The following is a 26,766-nucleotide window of genomic DNA, read 5'->3' on the forward strand; positions in this document are numbered from 1 at the left end:
CAGCAACGCGGGATCCAAGCCACATCTGCAACCTACACCACAGCTCACGGCAACGCCGAATCCTTAACCCACTGAACAAGGCCAGGGATCGAACCCGCAACTTCATGGTTCCTAGTCGGATTCTTTTCTGCTGCGCCACGATGGGAACTCCTAATATACTAAATTTTTTTTTTGTCTTTTTGTCATTTCTTGGGCCGCTCCCAGGGCATATGGAAGTTCCCAGGCTAGGGGTCTAATTGGAGCTGTAGCTGCTGGCCTAGACCAGAACCACAGCAATGCAGGATCCAAGCCGCGTCTGCGACCTACACCACAGCTCACAGCAATGCCGGATCCTTAACCCACTGAGTGAGGCCAGGGATCGAACCCGCAACCTCATGGTTCCTAGTTGGATTTGTTAACCACTGCGCCATGATGGGAACTCCCTAAAATACTAATTGCTAATGATGAATGTTCAATAGTTAAATTCCAGTTGTAATGTTTAAATGATTAATTTAGCATCACTTAGATATCAAATAATACGGTAATGTAGAAATGAACTGTCCCTTTTTTACTCTTATGTATCATAAAATAATTTTACTCAAACATGCCTCCTGCATATCAGTGTCTTCATCATCCCTGAAGCTGTTCTTGGAGTCATCTAATACCTTACTCTCTATTTCGTCTCGCTCTTTCACTCTTTTTTTTAGGGCTACACTCGTGGCATATGGAGGGTCCCGGGCTAGGGGTTGAATTGGAGCTGGAGCTGGAGCTGCTGACCCACACCACAGCCACAGCAACGTGGGATCCGGGGATGGAAACTGCGGCCTGGTGGGTACTAGTCAGATTTGTTTCTGCTGAGCCACAACGGGACTCCTAGGTCTTCCACTTGTTCTGTGTGTGCATAAATTACTTTGAATTATGCTTCTGCTACTGAAAACTTTATCCTAAGGCACGAGAATTTCTTCTGAAAACTTAAAACAATTATTTAAAAGAGTACACTCATTAGAAAATATGTTCTGTATGTTGGATCTTCACTATATAATCACGCACTGTATTGCCCTTTTTTTCTAATGGCCACCCTCGTGGTATATGGAAGTTCTTGGGCCAGGGACTGATTCCAAGCCACAGCTGCGGCAACAACAGGTCCATTAATACACTGCGCCCAAGCTGCTGCAGTCAGGTTCTTAACCCACTGAGCCACAGTGGGAACTCCCCTCCCTATATTGCCTTTTTTTTTTTTTTTTTTTTGTCTTTTCTAGGGCTGCACTTGTGGCATATGGAGGTTCCCAGGCTAGGGGTCTAATTGGAGCTACAGCTGCCGGCCTACACCACAGCCACAGCAATGTGGGATCCGAGCCGAGTCTTCGACCTACACAGCTCAGGGCAATGCCGGATCCTTAACCCACTGAGCGAGGCCAGGGATTGAACCTGCTACCTCATGGTTCCTAGTCGGATTCATTAACCACTGAGCCATGACGGGAACTCCCCCATATTGCTTTTTAAAGTGATCTTTAAAGGGTTTTTTGCAGAAAGGAGTCCCCACTGTGGCCCAGCTGCCGTCCTCTGCCAGGGTCCTGAGCACCCTTACCCACGGGACGGCTCCCTGCACCTCAGCTGTTGTGCTGACACCCTTCCTTGGAGGCTGTGTGCCCGGCAGAGGGGTCCCCGGGGCCGCCCCCAATAAGCCCTGGCTCCGAGTCTCTGACGGGCTTCTCGGGGACAGCACGCCACGCATGTTGCCACAAGGTGTTGCTGGGGGACTGGGCGCAGCCCGTGTCACTCCCGGGACCTCGCCCCTCAGCCCCGTCCCTTCGCTGGTTCCGCTTTGCAGCCTCTCGCTGCCGTGGATCACAGCCCTGAGAACAAGTGTGTGTGTCCAGCCCTGCGTGTCCTCCTGCCCGACACCTGCGGTGGCCCCGGGGCCCCCGACATGAGTTTGTTTTCCATGACAACCAATCCTTCTCACTATGAAGTCCTCCCCTGGAACAATGAGCGTTAAATTCCTTCGCTCTCTCTTTGGTTGTTCATCTGTCGTCTCGAGCGGGAGGGCTTCTCTAGTACCTGCGGCTAATGGGGTTCCCTGCACGGTGCCTTGATCAGAATAAGGGGCTCGAGGGAGGTGGTGGATGTGAGAGGAAACACGGGGACGCCCCTTCCTGGGGGGAAGTTTGTGATCAAAGGTGGGGCTGGACTGGGGGTCGTGCAGCTGCCTTTCCACCACAGGTCGCTGCCAGCTCTGCCTTCTCTCAGCCGTGCCAGCGGGCTCCCAGGGAGGGAGTGCTGGCGTCTCCCGGACTCGCCCCTGCCGCCCTGACAGCGGGTCCTGTGTTCCTCAAACGCGGGACAGGATCAGCCTTGGCGAGACCAGCGCTAGAAGGAAACCGCCTGAGAAAAGCCTTTTGCTTTGGAGGGAGGCTTGCCAGGCTGACTTTGGATCTGCCGCACAGAGCTTCTGCGCCTCCTCCATTCTGACGTTTGTGTGATCAGACTCTTTCCATGACACTTGTGTTGGGAGTTCTCTTTTCACAAGATGCACTGGCACCGTCTCCGGTACTGGTACCGGCACTGTTTCCTTGGCTCTGTTAGGTATTGGACCTGTTTCCTTGGTACCATTTGGTGCTGGTGCTGGTGTTCTTCCCTTGGTTCTGTTAGGTATTGGTACTGTTTTCTTGGTACTATTAGGTACTGGCACTGGCACTGGCACTGGTACTCTTTCATTGGTACCACCTCAGGTACTGGTCCTGTTTCACTGGCATCGTCTCAGGTTCTGATACTAGTACAGTTTCCTTGGTACTATTAGGTACTTGTACTGTTTATTGGTACCATCTCAGGTACTGGTGCTCTTTCACTGGCACCATCTCAGGTACCGGTACTGGTACTGTTTCCTTGGTACTATTTAGGTACTGGTCCTGGTCCTATTTCATTGGTACCACCTTAGGTACTGGTCCTGTTTCACTGGCACCGTCTCAGGTAGTGGTACTGGTACTGTTTCCTTGGTACCATCTCAGGGATCGGTCCTGTTTCCCTGGCACCGTCTCAGGGACTGGTCCTGTTTCCCTGGCACCGTCTCAGGGACTGGTCCTGTTTCCCTGGCACTGTCTCAGGGATCGGTCCTGTTTCCCTGGCACCGTCGCAGGGACTGGTACTGGTACTGTTTCCTTGGTACTATTTAGGTACTGGTCCTGGTCCTGTTTCGTTGGCACCGTCTCAGGGATCGGTCCTGTTTCCCTGGCACCGTCTCAGGGACTGGTCCTGTTTCCCTGGCACCGTCTCAGGGACTGGTCCTGTTTCCCTGGCAGCGTCTCAGGGATCGGTCCTGTTTCCCTGGCACCGTCGCAGGGACTAGGACTGGTACTGTTTCCTTGGTACTGTTTAGGTACTGGTCCTGGTCCTGTTTCGTTGGCACCGTCTCAGGGACCGGTCCTGTTTCCCTGGCACCGTCGCAGGGACTAGGACTGGTACTGTTTCCTTGGTACTGTTTAGGTACTGGTCCTGGTCCTGTTTCGTTGGCACCGTCTCAGGGACCGGTCCTGTTTCCCTGGCACCGTCGCAGGGACTGGTGCTCTCTCCTTGGTACTCTTGGGTCCTGGTGCCGTTCCACCGGTCCCGTCTCGGGGGGTGCGCGCAAGCGGCAGAGACGGGGTCTTTGGTAACGAGCCCTTTACTCTTCTTCCCCAGGGCGTCATGTCAAGGAGACGCGTGGGGGCCTCCAGCCTGCTCCGCGCCATGGATCCGCTGGGATGAGGAGCTACGCCCCCGGGCCCGGAAGCGCGGCGAGATGTTCAGAGCGGGGGACCCCGGGGAGCGGCCGCTGCTCGGGCCGCCGGCCCCTCGCGTGCGGAGCGTGGAGGTGGCCCGAGGGCGGGCGGGCTACGGCTTCACGCTCTCGGGCCAGGCGCCTTGTGTGCTCAGCTGCGTCATGAGAGGGAGCCCCGCGGACTTCGTGGGCCTCCGTGCCGGGGATCAGATACTGGCCGTCAACGAAATCAACGTGAAGAAGGCGTCGCACGAGGACGTGGTGAAGCTGATCGGCAAGTGCTCCGGGGTCCTGCACATGGTGGTCGGCGAGGGCCTCGGCCACGGGGACTCGTGCTCCAGCGACGAGGAGGTGGGCTTCTACGAAGGAAAGGGCCGGCTGAAGCCCAAGCTCGATTCCAAGGCCCTGGGGATAAACAGGGCGGAGCGAGTGGTCGAGGAGATGCAGTCCGGGGGCATTTTCAACATGATCTTTGAGACCCCGGGGCTGCGCGCGAGCAGCTCGGAGCCCGCGCCCTTGAAACAAAGGTCCCTTTCAGAGTCGGCCGCTGGGCGGCTGGACCTTGGCCACGAAAGCGGGAAGGACCCGGGTCTCAAGCCGCTTTCCAGGGAGGAGCTGGCGAAAGGGGGGAACGATGACCCTGTGTTCCGGGTTGGGCTGGAGCAGCACGAAGACCTTGGGCTGGACGCCAGCATTTTGAACGTCGCCATGGTCGTGGGCTACCTGGGCTCCATCGAGCTGCCGTCCACCGGCGGCAGCCTGGAGTCGGACAGCGTGCAGGCCATCCGGGGCTGCCTGCGGCGCCTGCGGGCCGAGCAGAAGATCCACTCCCTGGTGACCATGAAGGTCATGCACGACTGCGTGCAGCTCTGCACGGACAAGGCCGCCGTCCTGGCGCGCTACCCGGCCGAGCGGCTGGCCTTCAGTGCCGTGTGCCCGGACGACAGGAGGTTTTTTGGGCTCGTGACCATGCAGGCGAGTGACCCGGGGAGCCTGGCGCAGGAGGAGGAGGGCGTCCTGCGGACGTCCTGCCACGTGTTCATGGTGGACCCGGACCTGTTCAGCCACAAGATCCACCAGGGCATCGCCCGGCGCTTTGGGTTTGAGTGCACGGCCGACCCGGACACCAACGGCTGCCTGGAGTTCCCCGCGTCCTCGCTCCCCGTCCTCCAGTTCATCTCCGTGCTCTACAGGGACATGGGTGAGCTGATCGAGGGCGTGCGGGCCCGGGCCTTTGTGGACGGGGACGCGGACGCCCACCAGAACACCAGCACCAGCAGCAACAGCGACAGCGGCATCGGGAACTTCGCCCCCGAGGACAGGAGCAGCCGCGTGCTCGTGGTGGACCTGGGCGCCGGCTCGAGCAGGCACGGCCCGGGCAGCGGCGCCTGGGAGGGGGCGGGCGGGCGGGGCTGCCCACCCTGGGCTGCGCCCTGGAACGGGGCTTTCTGCCATGACCCGGAGGCGGCCCCGGGTGAGGCCGCTCCGCAGGCTGACAGGGGCTGGGACCTCGGGAAGCACCTGGGGCCCGCGTCGCACGTGGAGGGCCCCCCGGCCTCCTTGCGCTGTTCGGTGCCCCCCTCCAAGAGGGGCGCTGCAGGCTCTGGCGGGGGTTTCGGCCAGCGGTGGCTCCCGGTCCACGTCCTGCAGGAGTGGCAGTGCGGGCACGCCAGCGACCAGGAGTCCTACACAGACTCCACCGACGGCTGGTCCAGCATCAACTGCGGCACGCTGCCCCCGCCCATGAGCAAGATCCCCGCCGACCGCTACAGGCTGGAGGCCAGCCCGGCGCAGCCCGCGCCCAGCGCGCAGAGGAGGGACTGGGCCAGGAAGGCTCTCGGGATGCAGAACATCTTTGGTCCCCATCGAAATGTCAGAAAGACTAAGGAGGACAAAAAGGTAGGCCTGTGGGGGGAGGCTCCGTCCAGGAGAGCGGGGCTTTGTGGCGTGGTCACTGCCTGGTGGGACGGCGGCCCCTCGGTGCCCAGCTCCCCTCCTGGCTCCTCTGGTTGCCCTGGTGCCTCCGTCGCTTCACAGCAGGTCTGCTGGCCCTAAGTGCCGCAGGCAGTCATCCTGGGCAGATGGTGGCCGAAGGGACGGCGACTTCCCCGCTTCCCGCCCTGTCCTGCTGCCGGTGCCAAAGAGTCCTGTCCCTGTGGCCTCTTCGAAGGCCGTTTGGTCTCTGGCCCCCGTGGCTGAGGCAGGGCGCCCTTCCGAGGTGAGAAAATTCAGGACGGGGAGCTTCAGCTTGGTGTTTCCTTCGTCAGGAAAGTCCTGCTACAAGGAAACTGCCAGCCGAGGTCCACAGCGGCTCCAGCATCAAACAGCTGGGGGGCAGGTGTGGCTTGGCATCGCCCTCAAGTCCCCCCGACCACTGGTGTGCCCCTGGTGTGTCATGGCTTATCGGAAATGCATCTGACTAGCTAGCATCCATGAGGACCCAGGTTCGATCCCTGGCTTCACTCAGTGGGTTAAGGATCCAGTGTTGCCATGAGCTGTGGTGTAGGTTGCAGACGCGGCTCAGATGCCACGTTGCTGTGGCTGTGGTGTAGGCCGGCAGCTGCAGCTCCAATTCGATCCCTAGCCTGGGATCTTCTGTTTGCCGCAGGTGTGGCCCCCAAAAAAAGAGAGAAAGAAAAAGAAAAGACCTTCCCTGTGTTTGTTCGCAGTTTTGTTCTCAGTCGCTGAAAATCTCCCAGGAAAACCCTCCAGCAGCCACTGGCGGGTCTGGGTGCGGTGGTGGGGGCTTGCGCGGTGGGGGAGGCTGTGGGCAGGGCCGGGGTGCCGCTGAGTGTGCTGCTCGCCGTCAGTCTCCTTCCCTAATGATTATTTTTCGCCATGAAACACGTTAGAGAAAACGTAACGCTGGAGGAAGGGACCGCCTCCCCCAACGACGGTGCGACCCTGCGACGTGCCTGCGCACGTGCAGACTTTGCTGCTCTGAACCCGGCCATGATCGTACGGTGTAGACTGCATTGCTGCCGTGGCCGGGCAGAGGGGGTCGGCCTCGTGAGCACCTTCCCCTGGTTCCCGTGGTCTGAACGGCACGGAACTGCTGGGCTCTCCTTCCCACGCCCCCGCTGGGCCACCAGCATCCTGGGTGTCCCCGTCGTGCGGGGAGGGGAGGCTCTGGAAGCTGGCTAAAAGGTTATCTGAAACTGGGCCCCTCTCCAGCCCTGCGAATACCCATCGTCCTGCCGGGTTTGCACCCTTGCCGGGTGTACACGCGCACTCACACCGCAGGGGTGAAGGGTGTGTGCGTCCTCTGTGGACACAGGACGCCGCAAGTGCGTGCACTTGAGCGAATGCGGAGCCCGCACCGTCTCCGGTCACTGGCCGTGGGGTCCGGCCTCAGAGACCCAGGCGGCAGGGACACGCGCTCCCCGCGCTCCATCTCGGCTTCAGCAGGCGGGGTGAAGCTGGCTCACCATGCAAACCTTGCGCTTCTTTTTTTCCCCAAAGACTATTTTTTAGCGCAGTCTTAGGTTTATGAGAAAATTGAGAGGAAGGCACAGAGATTCCCCTCTGCCCTGAAGACACACACAGCCTCCCTCGCCATCAGCCTCCCTCGCCATCAGCCTCCCTCGCCAGAGGGACTTTGTCACCGTACCGATGTGTGCCGGCGTGTCATCATCCCCAGAGTCCCTGCTTTTTCTACTAGAGTCCGTCTTGGTGTTTGCCTTCTCTGGGTGTGGCTGCGTGTTTAACGACCTGTAGCCACGCAGAGCCGCTTCTCTGCCCTGAAGCCCCGCGCTCTGCCTGGTCCTTCCTCCCCCCGCCCCCGGCCCCTGGCCCCCAGCAACCACTGATCTTTTGATCGTCTCTGTCGTCTGGCTGTTTCCAGAGTGGCAGATAGTTGGAGTCAGACCGTCTGTAGCCTTTTCAGGTTGGCGTCTGTCGTCTGTTAACTTAAGCATTTAGGTTCCCCCATGGCTGTTCGTGGTTCGGGAGCTCATTTCTCCTTAGCCCTGAGTAATCCCGAGGTCTGGAGACGCTGCCTTTAATTTCCATCCACCTTCTGAAGGACGTCTTGGTTGCTCCCAGGTTCTGGCAGCTCTGAGTAAAACTGCTGCAAACACACGTGTGCGGGTTTGTGTGTGGCCATAGCTCTTCAGCTTCCTTGGGTAGGTGCCAAGGAGTGGGACTGCTGGATGGTGTGGTAAGCATGGGCTTAGTTTTGCAAGAAACTGTCTTCCAAAGCGCCTGCCCTGTTCTGAGTTCCCACCAGCAAGGACGGAGTCCCTGCGGTTCCACAGCCTGGCCCCCGTTGGTGCCGTCAGCGTGCGGCATCTCGTGGTGGCGCTAACCTGCACGTCCCTTACGACACCATGGGGACCCTCTTTTCGTGTGCCTACTTGTCATCTGTGTATCTTCTTCGGTGAGGTGTCTGCTAGGATGTTTGGCCCGCTTTCTAGTCAGATTGTTTTCTTATTGTTGAGTTTAAATGTTCTTTTGGATGACAGGCCGCCAGATGTGTCTTTTACAAATACTTCCCCTGCCTGTGGCTTATCTTTTCATTCTCTTGTCTTTTGCAGAGCATACATTTGTAATTTTAACGAAGTTCAGCTTATCAGTTCTTTCTTTCGATTCTTTCCTTTACGCCATAGAGGCATCACCCAAAGCCGCCTGGCTTTCCTCCTGTGCTTCCTTCTAGGCGTTTCATGGTTTTACTTAACATCCAGGTCTGTGGTCTGTTTTGAGTTAATTTTCTGAAGGCTCTAAGTTCTTTGTCTAGATTCTCTTTGGTGCCCGTGCATGTCCTGCTGTTCCAGCAGCATTTGTAAAACACACTCTCTTTGTTCCCTTGTGTTGTTTTTGCTCCTCTCTCAGAGGTCCGTGGGCCGTACTTGGGAAGGTCTTGGGCTTCCTTTTATATCCATGTGTCTGTCTGTCTGTCTGTCTGTCTAGGTGTCTATCTTTGGCTGCGGCGTATCTCTCCAAGGCATCTAGCTGTCTATCTTGAGTGCCTTGATCGGGATCTCAGTTCCCAGACCAGGGACTGAACCCGGGCCACAGAGGTGAAAGAGCCAAATCCTGACCACTAGACCACCAGGGAACTGGTGGGTTTTGTTTGTGCCGTAACACAAGAATGAAGCGCTTGCCATGGAGCTGGCGTGTCTCTGGTGCTGGAAGCTACCAGTGAAGTGGCAGCTGTTGCTTGCGTTGACTGGATGGGGTGCCGTGAGCTCATCGGCTCGCAGACAGGTGACATTCCTCTTCTAGTGCGATGGACCCACAATCTACCTAAAAATTAGCAGTAACAAATTGTACTTTATTTCATTCCAGCTGAGACCGCCTCGGGCGTGCCCAGGCCTCTTTGCTCTGTGAACTGGGTGTTTCTGCTTTATTAGCGTAGTCGAATCCCTCAGCCCCCGCTGGAGCCGCAGAAGCGTCCCGAGGTGGGTGTCCTGGTGTCCCTCCCGGCCTGGCCGAGCTGGCGGGAGGAGAGCAGAGGACAGGCCAGGAAGGGTTGGGTGAAGGAAGTGCCAGAAATTCGAAGAGGAAAGAGGGCAGGGGAGAGCCAGCGGTCACGGGAGGTCGAGTAGTTGGTGTCGGAGTTACTGTAGATTCTCCAGGGCGGCCGTGGCTCTGTGTCTCTCTCTGCACAAAATCAGGCTGCGCCTGTCAGATCTGCCCAGGACGCAGAAAACACCCCAGCGATTTGAACGGGGAGACGTTAGTGTGAAGACCCCTTAACTAGACCCAAGGTGGCTAACTGCCAAGAGGAGAGGTGACAGCAGAGGGGGTGAGGGCAGCAGATGGGGGGAGGCCTCGAGCCAGAGGAGGGGCCCGAGGGGTGCAGCCTGGAGCAGGCTGCCTGGGTCACAGGTCCATACCCCCTGCCTGGAAAACAGCCCGACAGGACCCCCTGCAGCCGGCTGGTGACTGGTCAGAGATTTCCTTAGCGGCCTGGGGCTGGTCAGCCTGCCCGTCTTTGCGGGGGGCCCTGTGTGCCGGTGGCCGCACCTCTGGGGCCATCACTCCTGCAGGCCCTCGGGGTCAGCGGGGGGGGGTGGGGAGCGGGCGTAGCCCTGCATGTGGGTGCAGCCCCCAGGGTCTTGTGGATTCTGGGGAGCTTTTCAGACCCTGGGTGGACTCTTCGTGGCCCGGCTTTTCCCTTTGAGCGAGTCCTGTGTCCCTGGCAGGTGTTGTCTGTGGCCAGTGGGCAGCTTCGGCCTGGACACCTGAGAGCCAGTGAGCTCCTGCTGTCAGGGGCGAGCACACCAGAGCCCAGGCCTGGGGGCCCCGCCTGGCTGCCCTTGCCCTAGGCTCTGGCTCCCTCTCTCTGTCCTAGCATGGTCTTTGGTGGCCTCTGTCCGTTATGGTGGCTTCCGTGTTATACTCGACGACTCTTCATGTGAAAGGGTCCCTTTGACACCCTGGCCCGCGCGCGCAGCCTTAATTCTGCATGTGCGCCCAAAAAGGCAACCCCGGGACCGGGACAGGGACGTAGCGCTGCCCCCGCCACCAGCCAGCCTCTGAGCGTCTGTTCTTGTGCAGATGGATGGTCGCCTTTTTGTTAGGCGCCTTCCCCAGGGCTTTGTCCCGTCCTCTTGAGCCTTTGCACCCCAAGCCCGGTGTGGATCTGGGCTTTCTGGGACCCCTTCCTCCCGTGGGAGCTGGGGGTCGGGGAGCAAGCCAAGGAGAAGCCCTCGCACGCTTGCCGTCCAGGCGGGCGCCCCTCCACCTCGGGCTCTTTCATGACGCTGGTCAGGTGAGGTTTGCAGAGGTGACCGCTCGGCTTTCCGACCTCTTCCCGGGGACACCCAACGCGCTGACGCCTAAAGCTCGGACCCTGCAGTGCTCCCGAGGTGGACGACCCCATCACCCGCTTTCTCGCTGGGGAGCCGTGGGGGGCTGGGGTGGGGAGCCGGGAGCCCAGCGCTCCTAGACGTAGAGGTAGCCGAGTGTAGGGATAGTGTTTTTAAGTGGATGATTTTCCGTCTTGTTCACTTTGCCTTTCTTTCTGCCTCGTGTCTGTGCCCAGTCGGGGCAGAAGTTGGTACGAGTGAAGCAAAGTGGAAAGCTGTGAGGAGCGGAGTTCCCTGGTGGTGCAGCGGGTTAAGGATCTGGCATTGTCACCGCTGTGGCTCTGGTCCCTGCTGTGGTGCAGGTTCGATCCCTGCCCCGGGAACGTCTGCATTCCTTGGACAAAGCCAAAAAAAGAGCCTATGGAATAAGAAAAGGGATTAATGTGGAAGAAAAAAATGCAGGCTCTTGAAATGCTGTCTCTATTATCAAAAATGATTCAGTTATGTTTAATTTGAGGGACAATATTATTTATTTGTGCCTTGATAAAAATGATATTCTAAAAATAATACTAATTAAAATGTCTGGTTAAATAGTTAAATCCACATTCATTTTTCTTTTTTTGGTCTTTTTAGGGCCGCACTCGCGGCATATGGAGGTTCCCAGGCTAGGGGTCTAATCGGAGCTGTGGCTGCCGGCCGACGCCACGGCCACATAGGATCCAAGCTGTGTCTTTGACCTACACCACAACTCACGGCAATGCTGGATCCTTAACCCACTAGGAGAGGCCAGCGATCAAACCCGTGTCCTCATGGATACTAGTTGGGTTGGTTAACCACTGAGCCATGATGGAAACTTATAATTCCACACTCTTAAACTTTGTACATGATGGATTTTAGATGTTTTTAAGACGGAAATATGCTATTATGAGAAGATGTAAAGGATTTTTTTTTATGATTTTGAGATGAATTAATAAGTACTTAAATATTTCTCAGTTTAACTTTTAATATGGCAAGTATTCATAGATGAAGCCCACCCTGAGCCCTTTGGGGTCACTTTCCAGCGTGCACAGGCCCCCTGGGCTGGTGTTTGAGGACCGCTGTGGCAGAGATGCATGGGTGCAGAAGGAGAGACGCTCAGGAGTGAGTCATTTCCAAGCTGGCAGTAGTAGAGGCACTGAAATCTCCTTTTGGTTAAACAAAAAATGCTTATTGACAGTGCAGTGAAGAAAAACGTGTTTTCATACTGTAGGCTCCATGTGTTCATTTACAAGTAATATGAGGTTCGGCCTCAACAAGGGTTTAAAGTGGCCTGAAGCCGCAGGGTCGTGCTCTCCCGCCTGTGCGTTGGGCAGCACGCCCAGGGCTGGCGTGGAGGCTCCCCTTCATCATGGACTAGGCTCCTTCTGTTGCGTTGTCGCTGATGTCCATGTGTGCCTCCACTTGAACTTGAGACAGCTTCCATCCAACCTTCCAACCTGCAGGAGGGGGCAGCCTGAAGAAGGGGTTACTGCAGGGAGCGGGAGGTCCTACAGGAGCCCGGAGACTGCAGGGGTTGGGGCGTCCTGCAGGAGGGAGGGGGGCCCTGCAGGGGAAGGGGGCCCTGCAGGAGGGGGGCCCCCAGGAGGGGGGAAGGGAGAGGTGGAGTCTCCCTTAGAAGGTGCCGGAAGCTGCTGGAACCCTGCTGTGCCTCATTGGTCAGGCTTTGTCACATGGCTGCGTCCTGCTGCAAGGGAGGCAGGGAAGTGCAGCTGCACCAGCAGGTGTCCAGCCCAGTCACTCACTCGAGGGGCCTTGGCTCTTACTCTGCTGTGGGGTGGGTCACGTATCACCCACGAGAAGCCCCCATGTTGCATGAAGTGACAAAGAAGGTCACACACGTGTATTTAATATGATCCTGCTTTTTTCTTTTTTTGTCTTTTCTTGCCTTTTCTAGGGCCTCTTCCCACGGCATATGGAGGTTCCCAGGCTAGGGGTCTTTTCGGAGCTATAGCCGCCGGCCTGCATCACAGCCACAGCAACACGGGATCCGAGCTGCGTTTACAACCTACACTCAGCTCACGGCAACGCCAGATCCTTCACCCACTGAGCAAGGCCAGGGATGGAACCCACAACCTCGTGGTTCCCAGTCGGATTCGTTAACCACTGCGCCAAGACAGGAACTCCCCTGATCCTGCTTTTATGTAGAGTATTTCAACGCCCCCCAAATAAACCTCCACGTTTCAGAGCACAGGCCCGTTTGTAAGTACATATGTAGCAAAGACTGGAAGGACCCCCTCAGTGGAAGCAGTATTTCCCCAGGGTGGTCAGTGGAACTGGGACGTTCCGGTCTTACTTCGTGGTGTTTTGATTTTTGTTTGGGAAAATGAACATATTTTACTTACTAAAAATAATTCCTTTGGAGAAAAAGTGGCAGTTTTTTTTCTTAATTTTTTGAATAAGGACAAAGTGAGGATTGGTACTGGGAGCTGTGGCCCTGGGCTGCCAGCCAGGATGGCACTGGATTCAACAGATTTTGTGCCTTTTTTCTAGTACAATGAGAGGAAGTTTTAAAATAGATTGTAAAAAAAATCTGGAGAATACTAAAGAGGCCAGGCTAGGGCCCCACTATTTAAATCTCTCTCTCAAAAAAAGCAGCTTTGATCTTTGCCCTGGTAAACAGAGCCCTCGGGCGACCCCGCATCCCTCTGCTGAGCGGTCTGGGAGATAAACGCTGTGGGACGACGGCCGCGCACGCGGTCTCCTCGGTCCTGCCCAAGGGGTTCCTGTGCTCTCTTTGGGGCTCCGGCCGCAGGGGCCCCTGTGACCGAGGCTGGTCTCTGCGCCACGGGCTCAGGGGAGAAGCTCTTGGCCCTCCTGGAATAGGCAGGGCGGGGCTTCCCGGAGCAGGTGGACGGGAGGAGAGCGGGGACCCCCGAGGTGCGGAAGCAGCGAGGGGCAGGGACTCAGAACGGCCCCGCGTGCCGTCCCCTGGTGTGGAGTCTCCAGGAAAAGCGAGAATATTCAGAGCTAAGTGGCCACCACGCTCCTGCCAGAATCTGAAGGGTGTCAAGTGCGTGGGGCCCTTACTGATTAGTTTTGCTGTTTCTTCGGCTCTTTTTTTTTAATTTAAATTTTTCCATTACAGTTAATTTACAGTGTTCTGTCCATTTCAACTGTACAGCTTTGTAAAAATGGCTTTGTAATGCAGTCTTCTTTCTTTTTAATTAAATGAAATTAATTAAAAAATTTTTTTGGCCATGCCACGGCAGTGACCTGAGCCGCTGCAGTGACAACGTCAGATCCTTAACCCACTGCGCCAGCAGGAAACTCCAGCAACACAGTCTTCAGCAACGTGTTTTTATTTATTTATTTTGTCTTTTTAGGGCCGCACCTGTGACACACGGAGGTTCCCAGGCTAGGGGTCGAATCGGAGCTGTAGCCCCGGCCTACACCACAGCCACAGCAGCGCGGGATCCAAGCTACGTCTGTGACCTGCACCACAGCTCACAGCAAGGCCAGGGATCGAACCCGCATCCTCCTGGATATTAGTCAGATTCGTTTCCACTTTGCCACAAAGGGAACTCCAGCAACGTGTTTTTAATATCTTTTCAAAGATTTACCCAGGATATCATCTGCAGCTGCCGTTCGTCGTTTTAGCTGCGTGATATGCCATTGTGTGAGCACCCCCCCCCCCAGCCATTAACAGAACGACCGACGAGGAACCTCCTTGCACGGCCTCCGGTGTGTCTGCGAAGGGGGTCCTCGGGGGTCTGTCCAGTGTGTGGAAGGGCTGGCTCGGCACAGAGGGCCGCTGTTAAGCTCTGGTCTTTGTGCCCGTTCGCATTGACAGTGGACGGGGGGCTGGAGCAGGACAGATTTACTTCCTGACTTAAAGCACTGCAGTGGTTCCCGGCGCCTTGAGGACCCACCGCATCAGTCACCCCACAGCCCTGGAACCATCCGGAGATAAGGCCTCCGGGCGCTTGTCCTCCGTCCTCTGTGAGCGGACCCCCTCCAGCCAGCGCGGAGCATCCTGGCTTCTCCCTCTTAGCCTTGGCAGTGGGGGCGAGAGTCTCCAGGACGGGCCTCTCCCGGGAGGCGGCTCCGGCCTCCCTCTGCCGACGTGTCACTCTCCCCTGGCGTTCCCACCATCGAGGCCGCCGCAACCTAACCGCCAAGTCCCAAGACGCGGAGACGTTTAGTCCAGGTCCCAGGTCTCAGTAGGATTTGCTGGGAGCGCCCTGACCTCGCAGAAGCGCGCTGGTTTCCCAGCAGCCCCAGACCGGCCAGGGCGCGAGCTCAGAGTACCCCACATCCGGCTGAGACTGGCCGCCGCCGGCCTCCTCGAAGCTTGCCAGCCCACGAGCTGCAAAACGGTGTCTGGCCGCGGCTTTCGTTTGCATCCCTTAGATCATAAAGGTTTTTTATTTAAAAAAAATGTATTGGGGTTCCCGTGGTGGCTCAGCAGGCTAAGAGCCCGACCCGTATCCGTGAGGATGTGGATTTGATCCCTGGCCCCGCTCAGCGAGTTAAGGATCTGGCTTGGCCGTGACCTGTGATGTAGGTCGCAGATGCTGCTCAGATCCCGAGCTGCTCTGGCTGTGGTGGAGGCCGGCAGCTGCAGCGCGGATCCGTCCCCTCGCCTGGGAACTTCCATGTGCTGCTGCGGCGGCCCTAAATATATATACATATTTACTTTAATGGCCTCACCCGAGACATATGAACTTTTCCTGGGCAGGGGATTGAATCCGACCTGCTGCTGTGAGCTATGCTGCAGCTGTGGCAACGCCAGATCCCCCAACCCACTGTGCCAGGCTGGGGATCAAATCTGTGCTTCCGAAGGGACGCAAGCCGCTGTAGTCAGATTCTTCACCTGCTGTGCCACAGCGGGAACTCCTGGATCATAAAGACTTGATTTCCTCTTTGTTGTGGGGCCTACTGAAACCTTGGCCCATTGCTCTGTTGGGAGGTCTTTCTCTGATTGGTAGGCGTTCTAGGCTCTGGCTCTCAGCTTTTGCTGATTATGTCTGTCCCATGAACGCCCCCAGTGTTCCACGTGCTGTGGCATCTTGATGAACAGAAATTCTTGACTTTAATGTCATCAGCTTTTTGCTTATACTGTTTTTTTGGTGTTTTTTTTTTTTGTTTTTTTTTTCTTTTTGCTTTTTTTAGGGCTGCACCTGTAGCACATGAGGTTCCCAGGCTAAGGGTCGAATCAAAGCTGCAGCTGCTGGCCTACACCACAGCCACAGCAAGGTGGTATCTGAGCCTTGTCTGTGACCTACACCGCAGTTCACGGCGATGCCAGATCCTTAACCCACTGAGTGAGGCCAGGGATTGAACCTGCAACCTCATGGTTCCTAGTTGGATTTGTTTCTGCTGCGTCACAGCGGGAACTCCTGATTTGCTGCTTTCTATATGCAGCTGCCTTGCCAAGGCTCCTTCTGTGTTGGTTAATCTTTGTCATCATGAGTGTGTTGAATTTTAGCCTCTCTTTTTTGGTTAGTTTTGGCTCATTGAGACAATCAGTGGGCTTCCTCCTTTAAAATCCTAATTTGGCATATTACATTGATAGATTTTTGAATATTAAGCCAAGCTTGCATTGCTGAGATAAGCCTAACTTGTGGTTATCTTTTTATACACTTATGGGTTTGGTTTGCTAGTATTTTTGCAAGTTTTTGAATCTGTGTTTTTGAGTGAAGCTGTCTTATAGTTTTCCCTTCTCTCTTTGGTTTTGGTGTCAAGTTTATTCCAGCCTCGTAAAGTTGTAAAATCAATGGTGGCATTTTTTCCCGTCTTCCTCCCTTGCTTCTGCTTTTGGTGTACTGAATCTTTAATTTAAGAAGCCTCATTAGAGATAAAATCCATTTTGTCTGTTATTAACATAGCTACGTAAGCTGCTGCTGAGTCGACCTTCATTTCTCCAGGCTGTGGTATCCACAGGTGGTGGATAATCGGAGGTTTTTCCTCACCCACTTTGGCATTTGGGCCATTCAAGAGTAGGGCTGGGGGAGTTCCTGTTGCGGCGCAGCAGAAACGAATCTGGCTAGTATCCATGAGGATGTGGGTGCGATCCCTGGTTTCGCTCATTGGGATCCGGTGTCGCCGAGGCAGCTTGGGTCTGGCGTTGCTGTGGCTGTGGTGTAGGCCAGCGGCTGTAGCTCCAATTCGACCCCGAGCCTGGGAACCTCCATATGCCACAGGTGCAAATGGAAGGAGTAAATTGGCAAATTCAGTCCATTTGTATTTATTGGGATTAGTGGCCTATGTGGCGTCTTGGTCCCATGATGCTGCTGTGTACTTTCTGTGGCTCTTTTTTCCTGGGCCCTCTCCTCCTGCCTTCCTGCCTTTGCTGTGTGCTCTGTTTTCCAGGTTGTTGGTTTGCTTGCTTCCTTCATCACCTCCTTTATTGGCTTGGAAATTACACCACATACCTTGTTTCGTTCTTGTAAATGTTTTCACTTCCTTGACGGCCTGGCTCTTAGATGTTTATTGAATAAACAAACATATTCCTTTTTTGAAAGTTTATATGATTTTTTTCCATTGCAGTTGATTTACAGTGTTCTGTCAATTTCTGCTGTGCCGCAAAGTGACACAGTCCTGCATGTATATGTTCTTCTCGCGTTATCCCTAGCGTGTTCCATCACAAGTGCTAGATGCAGTTCCCTGTGCTACACAGCAGGATCTCATGGCTTATCCACTCAAAAGGCAGCTATTTAAATCTATTAACCCCAAACCCTGTCCATCCCACTCCCTCCACCTCGCCCTGGGCCACCGCAAGTCTGTTCTCCAAGTCTGCCAGTTTCTTTTCCGTGGAACATTTCGGTTGTGCTGTATATTAGATTCAGATATAAGTGACATCGTACGGTTTTTGTCTTTCTCTTTTTGACTTTCTTCACTTAGTATGAGAGTCTCTCGTTGCATCCATGTTGCTGCAAATGGCATAGAAGCTTGTTCTTTTTAGGGCTGAGTAGTATTCCATTGTGTACATACACCACTGCTTCCTAGTCCGTTCATCTGTCCATGGACATTTAGGCTGTTTCCAAACATATTCCTTGATTTTCTGTCTCCATGTGAATGCCTTTCCTATACGTCCCCCTTTTCTTTCTTGAGCAGCAGACCCAGTCTCTGGTTCTTTCTCCAGAAGGATTTTCACTGTGGCAAGGAGCCCCCTCTTCAGCTCCCACATGATGCCCCTGAGTCACCTCTATGTTTGTCCAGTTTCACATTGGAAATGGGATTTTGATTCTCAAATGGGTTGGATGTGGGGCTTAGAATTCTTCCTGATGTGCAGGGTTTTGCAGGAACTGGCTCTCGCGGGTGTGCTGGTGGTCCAGCTGCTGCCCCTCAGCCCCAGCCCACCTTCCGTGATGGGCCCGGGACTGGGGTCTGTGCCCTCGTCCCTGGGCCGGCTGGGTCCCCACCAGCTCTGCTCCAGCGAGCGGCAGGAGGAGCGGGTCCTGCCGCTCCTCCCACCGCTGCCGCCCCTGAGTCCGGTCTGTGGTTTCCCCATTGGCCCCAGACCCCCCCCATCGCCCCTGCCCCCTCCGAGGTCCGAGGTCCGAGGTCTGGGTCCCAGCCCCGCCCACCTCATCTGGCAGCAGGGTTTAAACAGCTCCTGTTCCCCCCGCGGTGGCCGCCTCCTGGCTTCTCTGGGGCTCTCTCCGCCCTTTCCGCTCTCTGTACCTGCGAGGAGTTCGTCGTGAAACTCTGTCAAGCAGTCGGTGTGGCTTTGCTTTCCGGCCGCTGCGGACCCAGGCGACAGGAGGGCATGGATGTCAGCCGGAGGCCTTCCTCCTCAGAGCCTCTCGGGACACTCTTCAGATGCTCTGGCCTCCTTGGCTGGGGCTTGCTGAGCACCTGCTCTGTGCCACGTGCTGTCCGGGGGACACGGCCACTGCCCCCTGGGGCTTATGGGCTCGTGGTTACACCCTTGGGCTGGGAGTTTCCGGTTCTGGTTGCGGTGCAGCGGGATCTGGGTCTGGCCCCGATTGCCTCGGGCTGTGTCACCCCACGCCGGCCCTTCTCTGGCTGCCCGTTCTCACCTGTAGGTGGAGGAGGCTGTACTGGCTGGTCTAGGGGGCTGCTCGTGCGAAATGAGCCCCCCCCCCGGGAGTGGAGGGCTGGGCTCTACCCTCGCTGCATCTGCTGGCTTTCTCCGCTGCAGGACTCTGCACCCTCTCGTTCTGAGGCGACCGTCCCAGGCAGTGTCCAGGAGCGGAAGAGCTCACCCCAAAGCCCGTGCTGGTGGCCAGGCTGTGCTCTGGGGCGGGGAGGCGGAGCTGGGGGCCGCGGCCGGCCTCGGCTGGGTGGCCCCCTCCCCTTCACAGGCAGTTGTGATGAGTTGCTTCCAATTTAAGAAGTGGAGTTCCCGTGGTGGCTCAGCAAAAATGAATCTGGAGTTCCTGTCGTGGCGCAGTGGTCAACGAATCCGACTAGGAACCATGAGGTGGCGGGTTCGGTCCCTGCCCTTGCTCAGTGGGTTAACGATCCGGCGTTGCCGTGAGCTGTGGTGTAGGTTGCAGACGCGGCTCGGATCCCGTGTTGCTGTGGCTCTGGCGTAGGCCGGTGGCTACAGCTCCGATTCAACCCCTAGCCTGGGAACCTCCATATGCCGCGGGAGCGGCCCAAGAAATGGCAAAAAGACAAAAAAAAAAATGAATCTGACTAGTATCCGTGAGGATGTGGGCTTGATCCCTGGCCTTGCTCTGTGGGCTAAGGGTCCGAAGTTGCTGTGAGTTGTGGTGTGGGTCGCAGACGTGGCTTGGATCCCGCGTTGCTGTGGCTGTGGTGTAGGATGGCAGCGACAGCTCCGATTCAACCCCTAGCCTGGGAACCTCCATATGCCATGGGTGTGGCTCTAAAAAGCAAAAAAAAAAAAGGAGGGGGGGAGAAAGAAAAAAAAGAAGTAGAGTTGCCTTTGAAGAAAGCGGATTTTTAGGCCATTTTTACCATAATCCTTGCTGGGTTTTGTTTTTGTTTCTTTTTTCTTTTTTCTTTTTTTTTGCTATTTAAGAGCTGCATCAGAGGCACGTGGAGGTTCCCAGGCTAGGAGTCGAGTCAGAACTGTGCCGCCGGCCTACAGCCACAGCCACAGCCACCCAGGATCTGAGCCGCGGCTGCGACCTACACCCCAGCTCACGGCAGCGCCGGGCTCTTTAACCCACTGAGCGAGGCCAGGGATGGAAACCACATCCTCGTGGGTCCTAGTCGGGTTCGCTGATGGCTGAGCCGCAGAGGGAACTCCCTGTTTCTGTTTCTTTTTGGCAATGGGATGCGGTGGCTTGATGCCCGTTCCCAGACCAGGGATCGAACCTGGGCCGCAGCAGTGAACGTGCCAAATCCTAACCACTGGACTGCCGGGGAGCTCCCTACTGCTCAGCTCTGTCTGGGAGTGGATGATTCAGTGCCAGCAGGGTGCCCGTCAGGGCAGGCTTTCCAACAGCTCGTCCCTTCGCGCACTGGGGACCCACGAATAAAGGCGAAAGAGCCCCTGTGCTGGGAGTGCTCAGGGCGGACCCCGCTGAGGACGGTGGGCGCACCGCCAGGCCCGATGCTTCCCTCTGCCTGCCTCCCTGGCCTCGCTGCTTCCAGGCTGACACTTTCAAACCCACTGAGGTCTGGCTCTGGCCTGGTGTCACCCTCCTGTGCTCCCGGCAGGCTTTGTGTCACCCTTTTGCCAGGTTGGGTATTGTCTTCCCCCACCGGCCTGGGGACCGTAGGTGGGCAGGCTCCAGGGCGCCGCCAGGTGGGGCCACGTGGAGAGGGAAGGGTGCGTTTGCTGGGACAGTGTGCAGAGCGAACGAGTGTGTGCAGTGACACCCCTGCTCCCAAGGACCCTTTGCTGGGGTGACAATGTGTCTGAGACGGGTCTTGGGCATCTGTGCTCCCTGAGTCAGGTCCTCTGGCCCTTGGTCCCCCCCTGTCTGGGTCCCTCCTCCTTCCGCTCAGCCTGTGCCCCACCCTGGCTGCAGCGCGGCCTTGCTCCTGCCTCCTCCGCTTCCTAGCCCACCCTCTGTCCCTGGCAGCCTGGTCCCGCCTCCCCGGGAGCTGAGCTCTTTCTCAGTGTCCCTTCGAGGCCCACCGGCGGCGTGCAGGCATTCCGTGTGGCCTCCGGGGCCTCTCCGTGTGTGATGTGTCCAGACAGCCCCCAGCCTCTGTTACCATCCTGAGGACACCCTTGGGTGACCGACAGATCCTGAGGTCCTCAGACCCAGAAACCCAGCTCGTCCTCTCGGTGCCCAGTGGCCCCGTGCACGTGGTAGGCGCCCAGGAAATGCCAGTTGAGTTCCGTGAGGTGATGGGGAGCCTGGTGACTTGAAGGCAGTGGCCACTGGCACTCGCACTGCCTTTTACTACAGATGGAGGGAGCTCCCTGGTGGTGCGCTGGGTTAAGGATCCAGCTTTGCCACCGTTGCGGGTCACTGTGGTTTTGCCGGTCACTGCAGTGGCTCATGTTTGATCACTGGCTTGGGGACTTCCACATGCCATGGGCGTGGCCAAAGATTAAAAATAGGAAATAAAGATGGACGGATTGCAGCTGTGGTGCTTGTGGCCCTGGGTCGGGCCAGAGGTGGGAGGCCAGGTTCTGGGCGTGGGCGCCCCAGTGAGCGGCCATGGGGGCCAGGCCGGGGAAGGAGGAAGAGACTCTCGGGGGCCACTGTGACCTGGGGAGCACAGGCTGGTGGAGGGGGGATGGAGAGAGCTGGGGGGTGGATGGAGAGGGGCTGAAAGGGCCATCCAGGAGGGACCGTTCCAGGGCTGAGGGCCCTGGTCAGGCAGCCCAGTGCTGTCGGCGGTGCAGACTTAGCCGGGGGCTTTGCTGGGAGGCACAGAAGTGCTTCCTCCTTCTGCACAGAGTCCTCACCTGGGTGAGGAGCAGAGAGACCCCGAGGCCTCGGAGGCTTCAGGGCGCGTCTGACTTCCCTTCTGCCTGCAGCTCATTGCTCAGGAACCCAGAACCCTGGAACTGGAGATTTTCAGCTGAGATGCTTTTTGCTGCTGAGAGGTGATGGCTTCTTTGCTGGAGCCAGGCTCACATGTGGGGAGGTGCTGGCACAGTGACAGTGAATTAATTCTGGTCATTTCCCGGAGAAAGAATGAGATGTTTGGACGGCTGGTTATTTCCTGCGCTTGGGTAGCTTTGGTCTTCAGACACCGTTGAATTCTTGGGGGCCTCTCATTTCCTCCGATGCCTGTACCACCGCGTGAGAGTGCGAGCTCGCTGACAGCCAGCCTTCACGTCACCGACATGCCCACTCGGGCTTCCCCAGCCGCGCGCACGTGCCTCTGCTGCCCTTGGACGTGGCGTTGAGGCTGGGCTCTGGGACGCACAGGTGGAAGGGACACAGAACATGCTCAGGGGCCCAGGATGACTTTCCCAACGGCGTTTTTCTGTTGTGACACGGAGGGAACTTGAGATTGACCTGGACGGCCTTGAGGCCTCCTCTGTCCGGTCTCTCCCTGGCAGAATGTCCTTCTCCCAAGAAGGTGACAACATCTTTTTCTTCGTTCTAGGGCTCAAAGTTCGGGCGGGGCTTTGCCCTCGCCCCGCCGTCCCAGCGCGCCCCGGCTCGGAGATCCTTTGGGAGGTCCAGGAGGCTGAGTGTCACCCGCTCCCTCGATGACCTTGAGGTAATTTCATTTTACTTTGTTTATTCGCCAGGTTTTTAAAAATGAAAATCAAGAGTTCCCATTGGGGCACAGCGGAAACGAATCCGACTAGGAACCATGAGGTTGCGGGTTCGATCCCTGGTCTCGCTCAGTGGGTTAAGGATCCGGCATTGCCATGAGCTGTGGTGTAGGTCGCAGACACGGCTTGGATCTGGCATGGCTGTGGCTGTGGTGGAGGCCGGCAGCTACAGGTCTGATTGGACCCCTAGCCTGGGAACCTCCATAGGCCGCAGGTGCGGCCCTAAAAAGACAAAAGAGAAAAAAAAAAAAGAAAGAAAGAAAATCAATCCCACAGATGCATCTCAACCTCCTTTGGGTCCCGCGTGTACCCACCCCCTCCCCCTCCATGACCTCGAACTTGGGGAGGGGCAGGGCTTCTTCGCGCCCTGTGCTCCTCTGTCTGCATGGTGTCACGCTGTGTCCCTTGCAGTCATACGCACCAGACGCCATCGCCGGCGCTGGATATGAACTGGTTGATGCCTCACAAGAACTCTCTGGGGCCTGTTATCACCTGTTACTGAACCAAACTTGGGTCCATTCGCCCAACTCACAGAAAAGCTGCCAATACCAAGTCACGAAGGAAAGGGCAGTGTTTACTGCAGGTGCCCAGCAGGAGACGAGGCTGCTCCCCGGTGGCTTTCAGAGGAGGATGCGTGATCAGCCCCGCACAGCTCTCTGATCGGCTGGGGTGAGGTACAGAGTGATGTGTCGGGATTCTCAGCCATCAACTTTCTGCTTCCAGCGGGTCTTGGGTCTCCGTGCAGGTGGGCGGCGTGCGGTGAACTTCTTCCACCGGCTCAGGGTCTCAGTGTCTGCAAAACAGCTCAAAGTCAGGCTCAGGATATTATCTACAGCCCTTGAGGAGGAACTGGAGGTCCTTGGCTTTGTTTTATGGCCAAACCATTATTATTTTGTCTTGCTTGACTGTTTTCTTTTGTTTCTGCATTTTCTCACTTCTCTGGTTAAATTTGCTCTTTGGAACTCAGGGAAGGCTTAGGGGGCTAAAGCTTTTCTGCAAACAAGAGGTGAGAGGTCGGGGGCCTGAAGCGGTGTCCCCTGGAAGGCCCTGCAGGGTCCTGCTGGGTTTCACACCTTTTACAGGTATGCTACTGCACAGGTACTCAGAGTACCATTTTGTATGCTCTTTCCTTTGCTCGACAACCCTTCAAAAGTGACTGTGTTACCGTAGGGCAGTTTTAGGTTTGCAGGAAAGTTAAGCAGGGCGTTCAGAGAATCCCCACGTACTCCTGGTGTGCTGGGTACGTTACTTTTAGCGTAAGTTCGTGGTTTGCGTGAGAGGTCACTGCTGCACACTCTAAAGGTTTGGACAGATGGGCGGGGTCACACAGGCACGGTTCACTGCCCCCCAGGCCTGTGTGCCCCACCTGTGCCTCCCCCCGCACCCCACCCCTTGGCCGTCTCAGCCCTTCATTGTATTAGAATTTTACGCAAACGTACTTACCCTACCACTCTTAAAACATTGTGTCACGTTTTCAAGATTTGCCCTGCAGTTTTAGTCGGATGTTTGGCTTGTGTGGCACGCAGTGATGCATAGGCCACCACTCTTTATCCCCCCTGTCCCCCCCCACCGCTATTGTCGAGCACTCAGTGGCAAATGGCAACGGGCTTCTGTGAACGGAGGCGCTTCTGCGGGTGCCGTGGTACCAGTGCCTTGTACGTACCTGGGGCTCTGGGAGGTGTTCCAGGAGTGAGGGGCCTGTGACCCGCGGGGCTGGGCACTGCTCACTGTGGCTGTTCCCTCTCATGCCCTGGTCACCGGCAGGACGAGGGTCCATGCTGGCCCCCTGCTCACCCATCAGTGTCCCTTCTGGCCCATGACCGGCTGCAGTGGGCAGTGCTGACCGTGAGGGCTGGGAGTGGGCCGAGGAAGCCAGGGGTGTGGGGAGGGGCCCAGGAGGAGGGAGATGAGAGCCTGGGGAGGGTCCTTGTCGGGAGGGGCCTTATTGGAGGGCTCTTGAAGCAGGATGTGGAGTTCAGAGCGCGAGACTAACTGGAAATGTCAGGTTGGTTTCTGTGTGTTTGGGTCACAGCCATGGCAGCCGGTCCCTACGGAGGCAGGGACCCGAGAGGCTGGGGAGGAGGAGTGGGGCCCGCCGTGGGAAGAGGGCCTCGCGTGTGCCCAGGGCACAGCACCCCGAGCCCAGCTTCCAGGAGCTGCCCGCCTCGTCCTCCACTGGGCTGCTGACCCATGCTGTGGGGGGGGGGGGCGCTGAGCCGCCGCCTCCGATGGGTTGCAGGCCTTTCTCCGCGCTCCCTCCTCAAGGCCCAGAGCCTGTGCTGGCCGCTCTCTGCAGAACCTGCGCAGGTGGGGTCAGCAGCACTGGCAGTGCCTGGCTTGGACAGCAGGGGGCGCTGGGTCCACGCAGTTCCCTCTCTAGGAACTGGTCCAGGCTTCTCCACAGGGGCGGGTGGTGAGCGGGGGCTTTGAGCCGGTCCTCTGATGCTGAGGTTGAGGGAGTTGCTTTACACCAGACCTGCTCGGCTTGCTTCTAAGACTGCCCACCCGCAGCAGAGGCTGGCAGGGCCCCAGGTGCCCGCTTTGGCCACTGGTCTAATTTGGCTCCTTCCTTCCAGCCTCTGGCTCATCTTGGGACACGCTGGGCAGTTTACGGGATTCACATTATCCAGGATGGTGTCTAAGACATTTCTTTTTACCTATTTCTTGTTTGATATTTTGCTATTTCTAGGGGAGTTAACTGAGAAATTTTGCTTATTTTGCTCTTTTTTTCCCTTTGGCTGTGCCCGTGGCATGTAGATACTACCGGGCTAGGGAGTGAGTCTTTGCCAGAGCAGCTACCTGAGCCGCTGCAGTGACAACTCCAGGTCCTTAGCCTACTGCTCCACCAGGGAGCTCCTTATTTTGGCCTTTCTTATGCTAGTCAACTCTTTAAACTATTTACATGGGAAATTATCTTAATTCTCTTTAAGATCCTGGTAACTTGGGGCATAGGCTAGGGTTTCTCAGGGCCCCTGGTGTCTCCTCATTCAGCGAATGTTTGCTGAGACTACTATGTGCCAGCTGTTATTCTGGGCCTGTGGACAGCAGTGCACTGACCCCAGCCCTTGCTCTGGGGAAGGACGTGCTGCACGTGGGGGGGGGGGGAGGCGGGTCCAGGGCCGGGCCGGGCAGGAGGCAATTTTGGAAAGAGTCCCTCTGTTGGCTGAGCTGAGAGTGAGCACGGGGGTGCTGGGACAGGAAGGCGGCAGTTAGGGGGACCGTATGGGCCGTGAGGTGGTCTGGGCGAGGGGCTGACGCGAGCCGGCCTCTGAGGTTGTCCTTGCTCACCCCCTTCCGTGACTTGAGCCTTTTGTGAAATGCTTGTCTGTCCCCTCCAGGCTGGCTGTGCCCAGGGTGGGGCAGAGACTCGTGAAGCCTTGGTGGGTCAGGGGTGTGAAGGTGAATTTCACCCTTTCCAGGACTGGTGTGGGGCGGGGGATGGTGACGCGTGAGAGGCACCTGGGAGGCAGGTGATGGCTGTGAGGGGACCCAGAACTCAGGAGGAGTTCTTTGTTAGGTCCCCAGCCCTGGGATACAGCTCCCACGGGTGGCCGCCCTGCCCGGCTCCCCTGTTCCCGCTGGTACACCCTCCGCCTCCCTCTCCTCTGCCCTTCTGGCTGGACCCACATCCCCTGAACCCACAGGGCTCTCCTCCCCATTCCCGGCTCAGGACAGACTCCTGGGCAGGTGCCCGCCAAGAGACGTAGCATCTAAGCTCCCTCCAGCCCCGGGACTGGCCCCCGTGTGCCCTGAGAACCCCCGGCTTTCCAGACCCTGCTTTCTTGCCAGGGTTGCCAGTAGCGTCGCTGACATCAGCCCAGGGAAAGGGGGGGCCTGAGGCTGGAGACTGAGGGGGGCTCGGCCCCAGCTGGCGCTCCCTTGGCCTCCTGGCAGCGCCACACCCCAGGCCGCCGCCAGCCTTTCCTTCTCCCGCCCAAATGAGCACTTGCCACGTTTGTTGGGGCAGCGCTGGGCCTGGTCCCCAGCCAGTGAGGAGGGCGATGGTGGGCGTGGCCGGTGCTCAGAGTGTCCTGGTCACTGGCTTCCGGGAGCTGTGGGAACCTCTCCTCCCCCAGGAGGCAGCCCGGCCCTGGCAGCCTAGGGCGCCGGCCAGCACAGGGGTCGTGGTCGGATTCCTGCCCCACCCTCTGCTTGCCCTGTGGGCAGACTGGCAGCCAAAGAGGAGACAGCAAACCCCAAAGAGACAGAAGAACCCAGAGGCGACAGCCACACGTGGATCCTGATGGGCCCGGGCTGCTTTTTGGGCTAAATGCATAACACACGCACGCAAGGTGAAATTATGCTGCTTCTGCAGGGACACGGGTATTTCTATCTGAAACGCTCAAAATAAAGGCAAGAGTGGCACCTAAGTGGTGGCCTGGGCGGCTTAGCTCCTGGGCGCTGGTTCTCCCAGGTCCCAGCAGGAGGTTCTCTGCTGGTCTGTGGGCCTGGCCCGTCCTGCAGTCCCTTTCTGTGCCTGATCCCTGGGGGTCGTTCCCAGGGTGGGCTTTTGGGGCTAGGATGCTGCTCTGTGCTCTGGCGAGGAGGCCACTGCCAAACCCTGTCAGTCAGTACAGGCCCCGCGGGAGCCCGTGAGAACGGCCAGG

At 57.2% G+C, this 26,766-nt stretch overlaps 1 protein-coding gene across 1 annotated transcript in view; it reads left to right on the forward strand.

Moving 5' to 3' along the window:
- The window catches only part of RGS12 (regulator of G protein signaling 12), a 103,581-nt gene that overhangs the window by 14,206 nt on the left and 62,609 nt on the right, over positions 1 to 26,766 (forward strand). The window contains 2 exon segments of the mRNA XM_021100805.1: positions 3,658 to 5,635; positions 21,985 to 22,101. Of these exon segments, the coding sequence (XP_020956464.1) occupies positions 3,658 to 5,635; positions 21,985 to 22,101 (2,095 nt within the window).

The sequence above is a fragment of the Sus scrofa genome, chromosome 8, assembly GCF_000003025.6.
Source record: "Sus scrofa isolate TJ Tabasco breed Duroc chromosome 8, Sscrofa11.1, whole genome shotgun sequence".
Lineage (NCBI taxonomy): Eukaryota > Metazoa > Chordata > Mammalia > Artiodactyla > Suidae > Sus > Sus scrofa.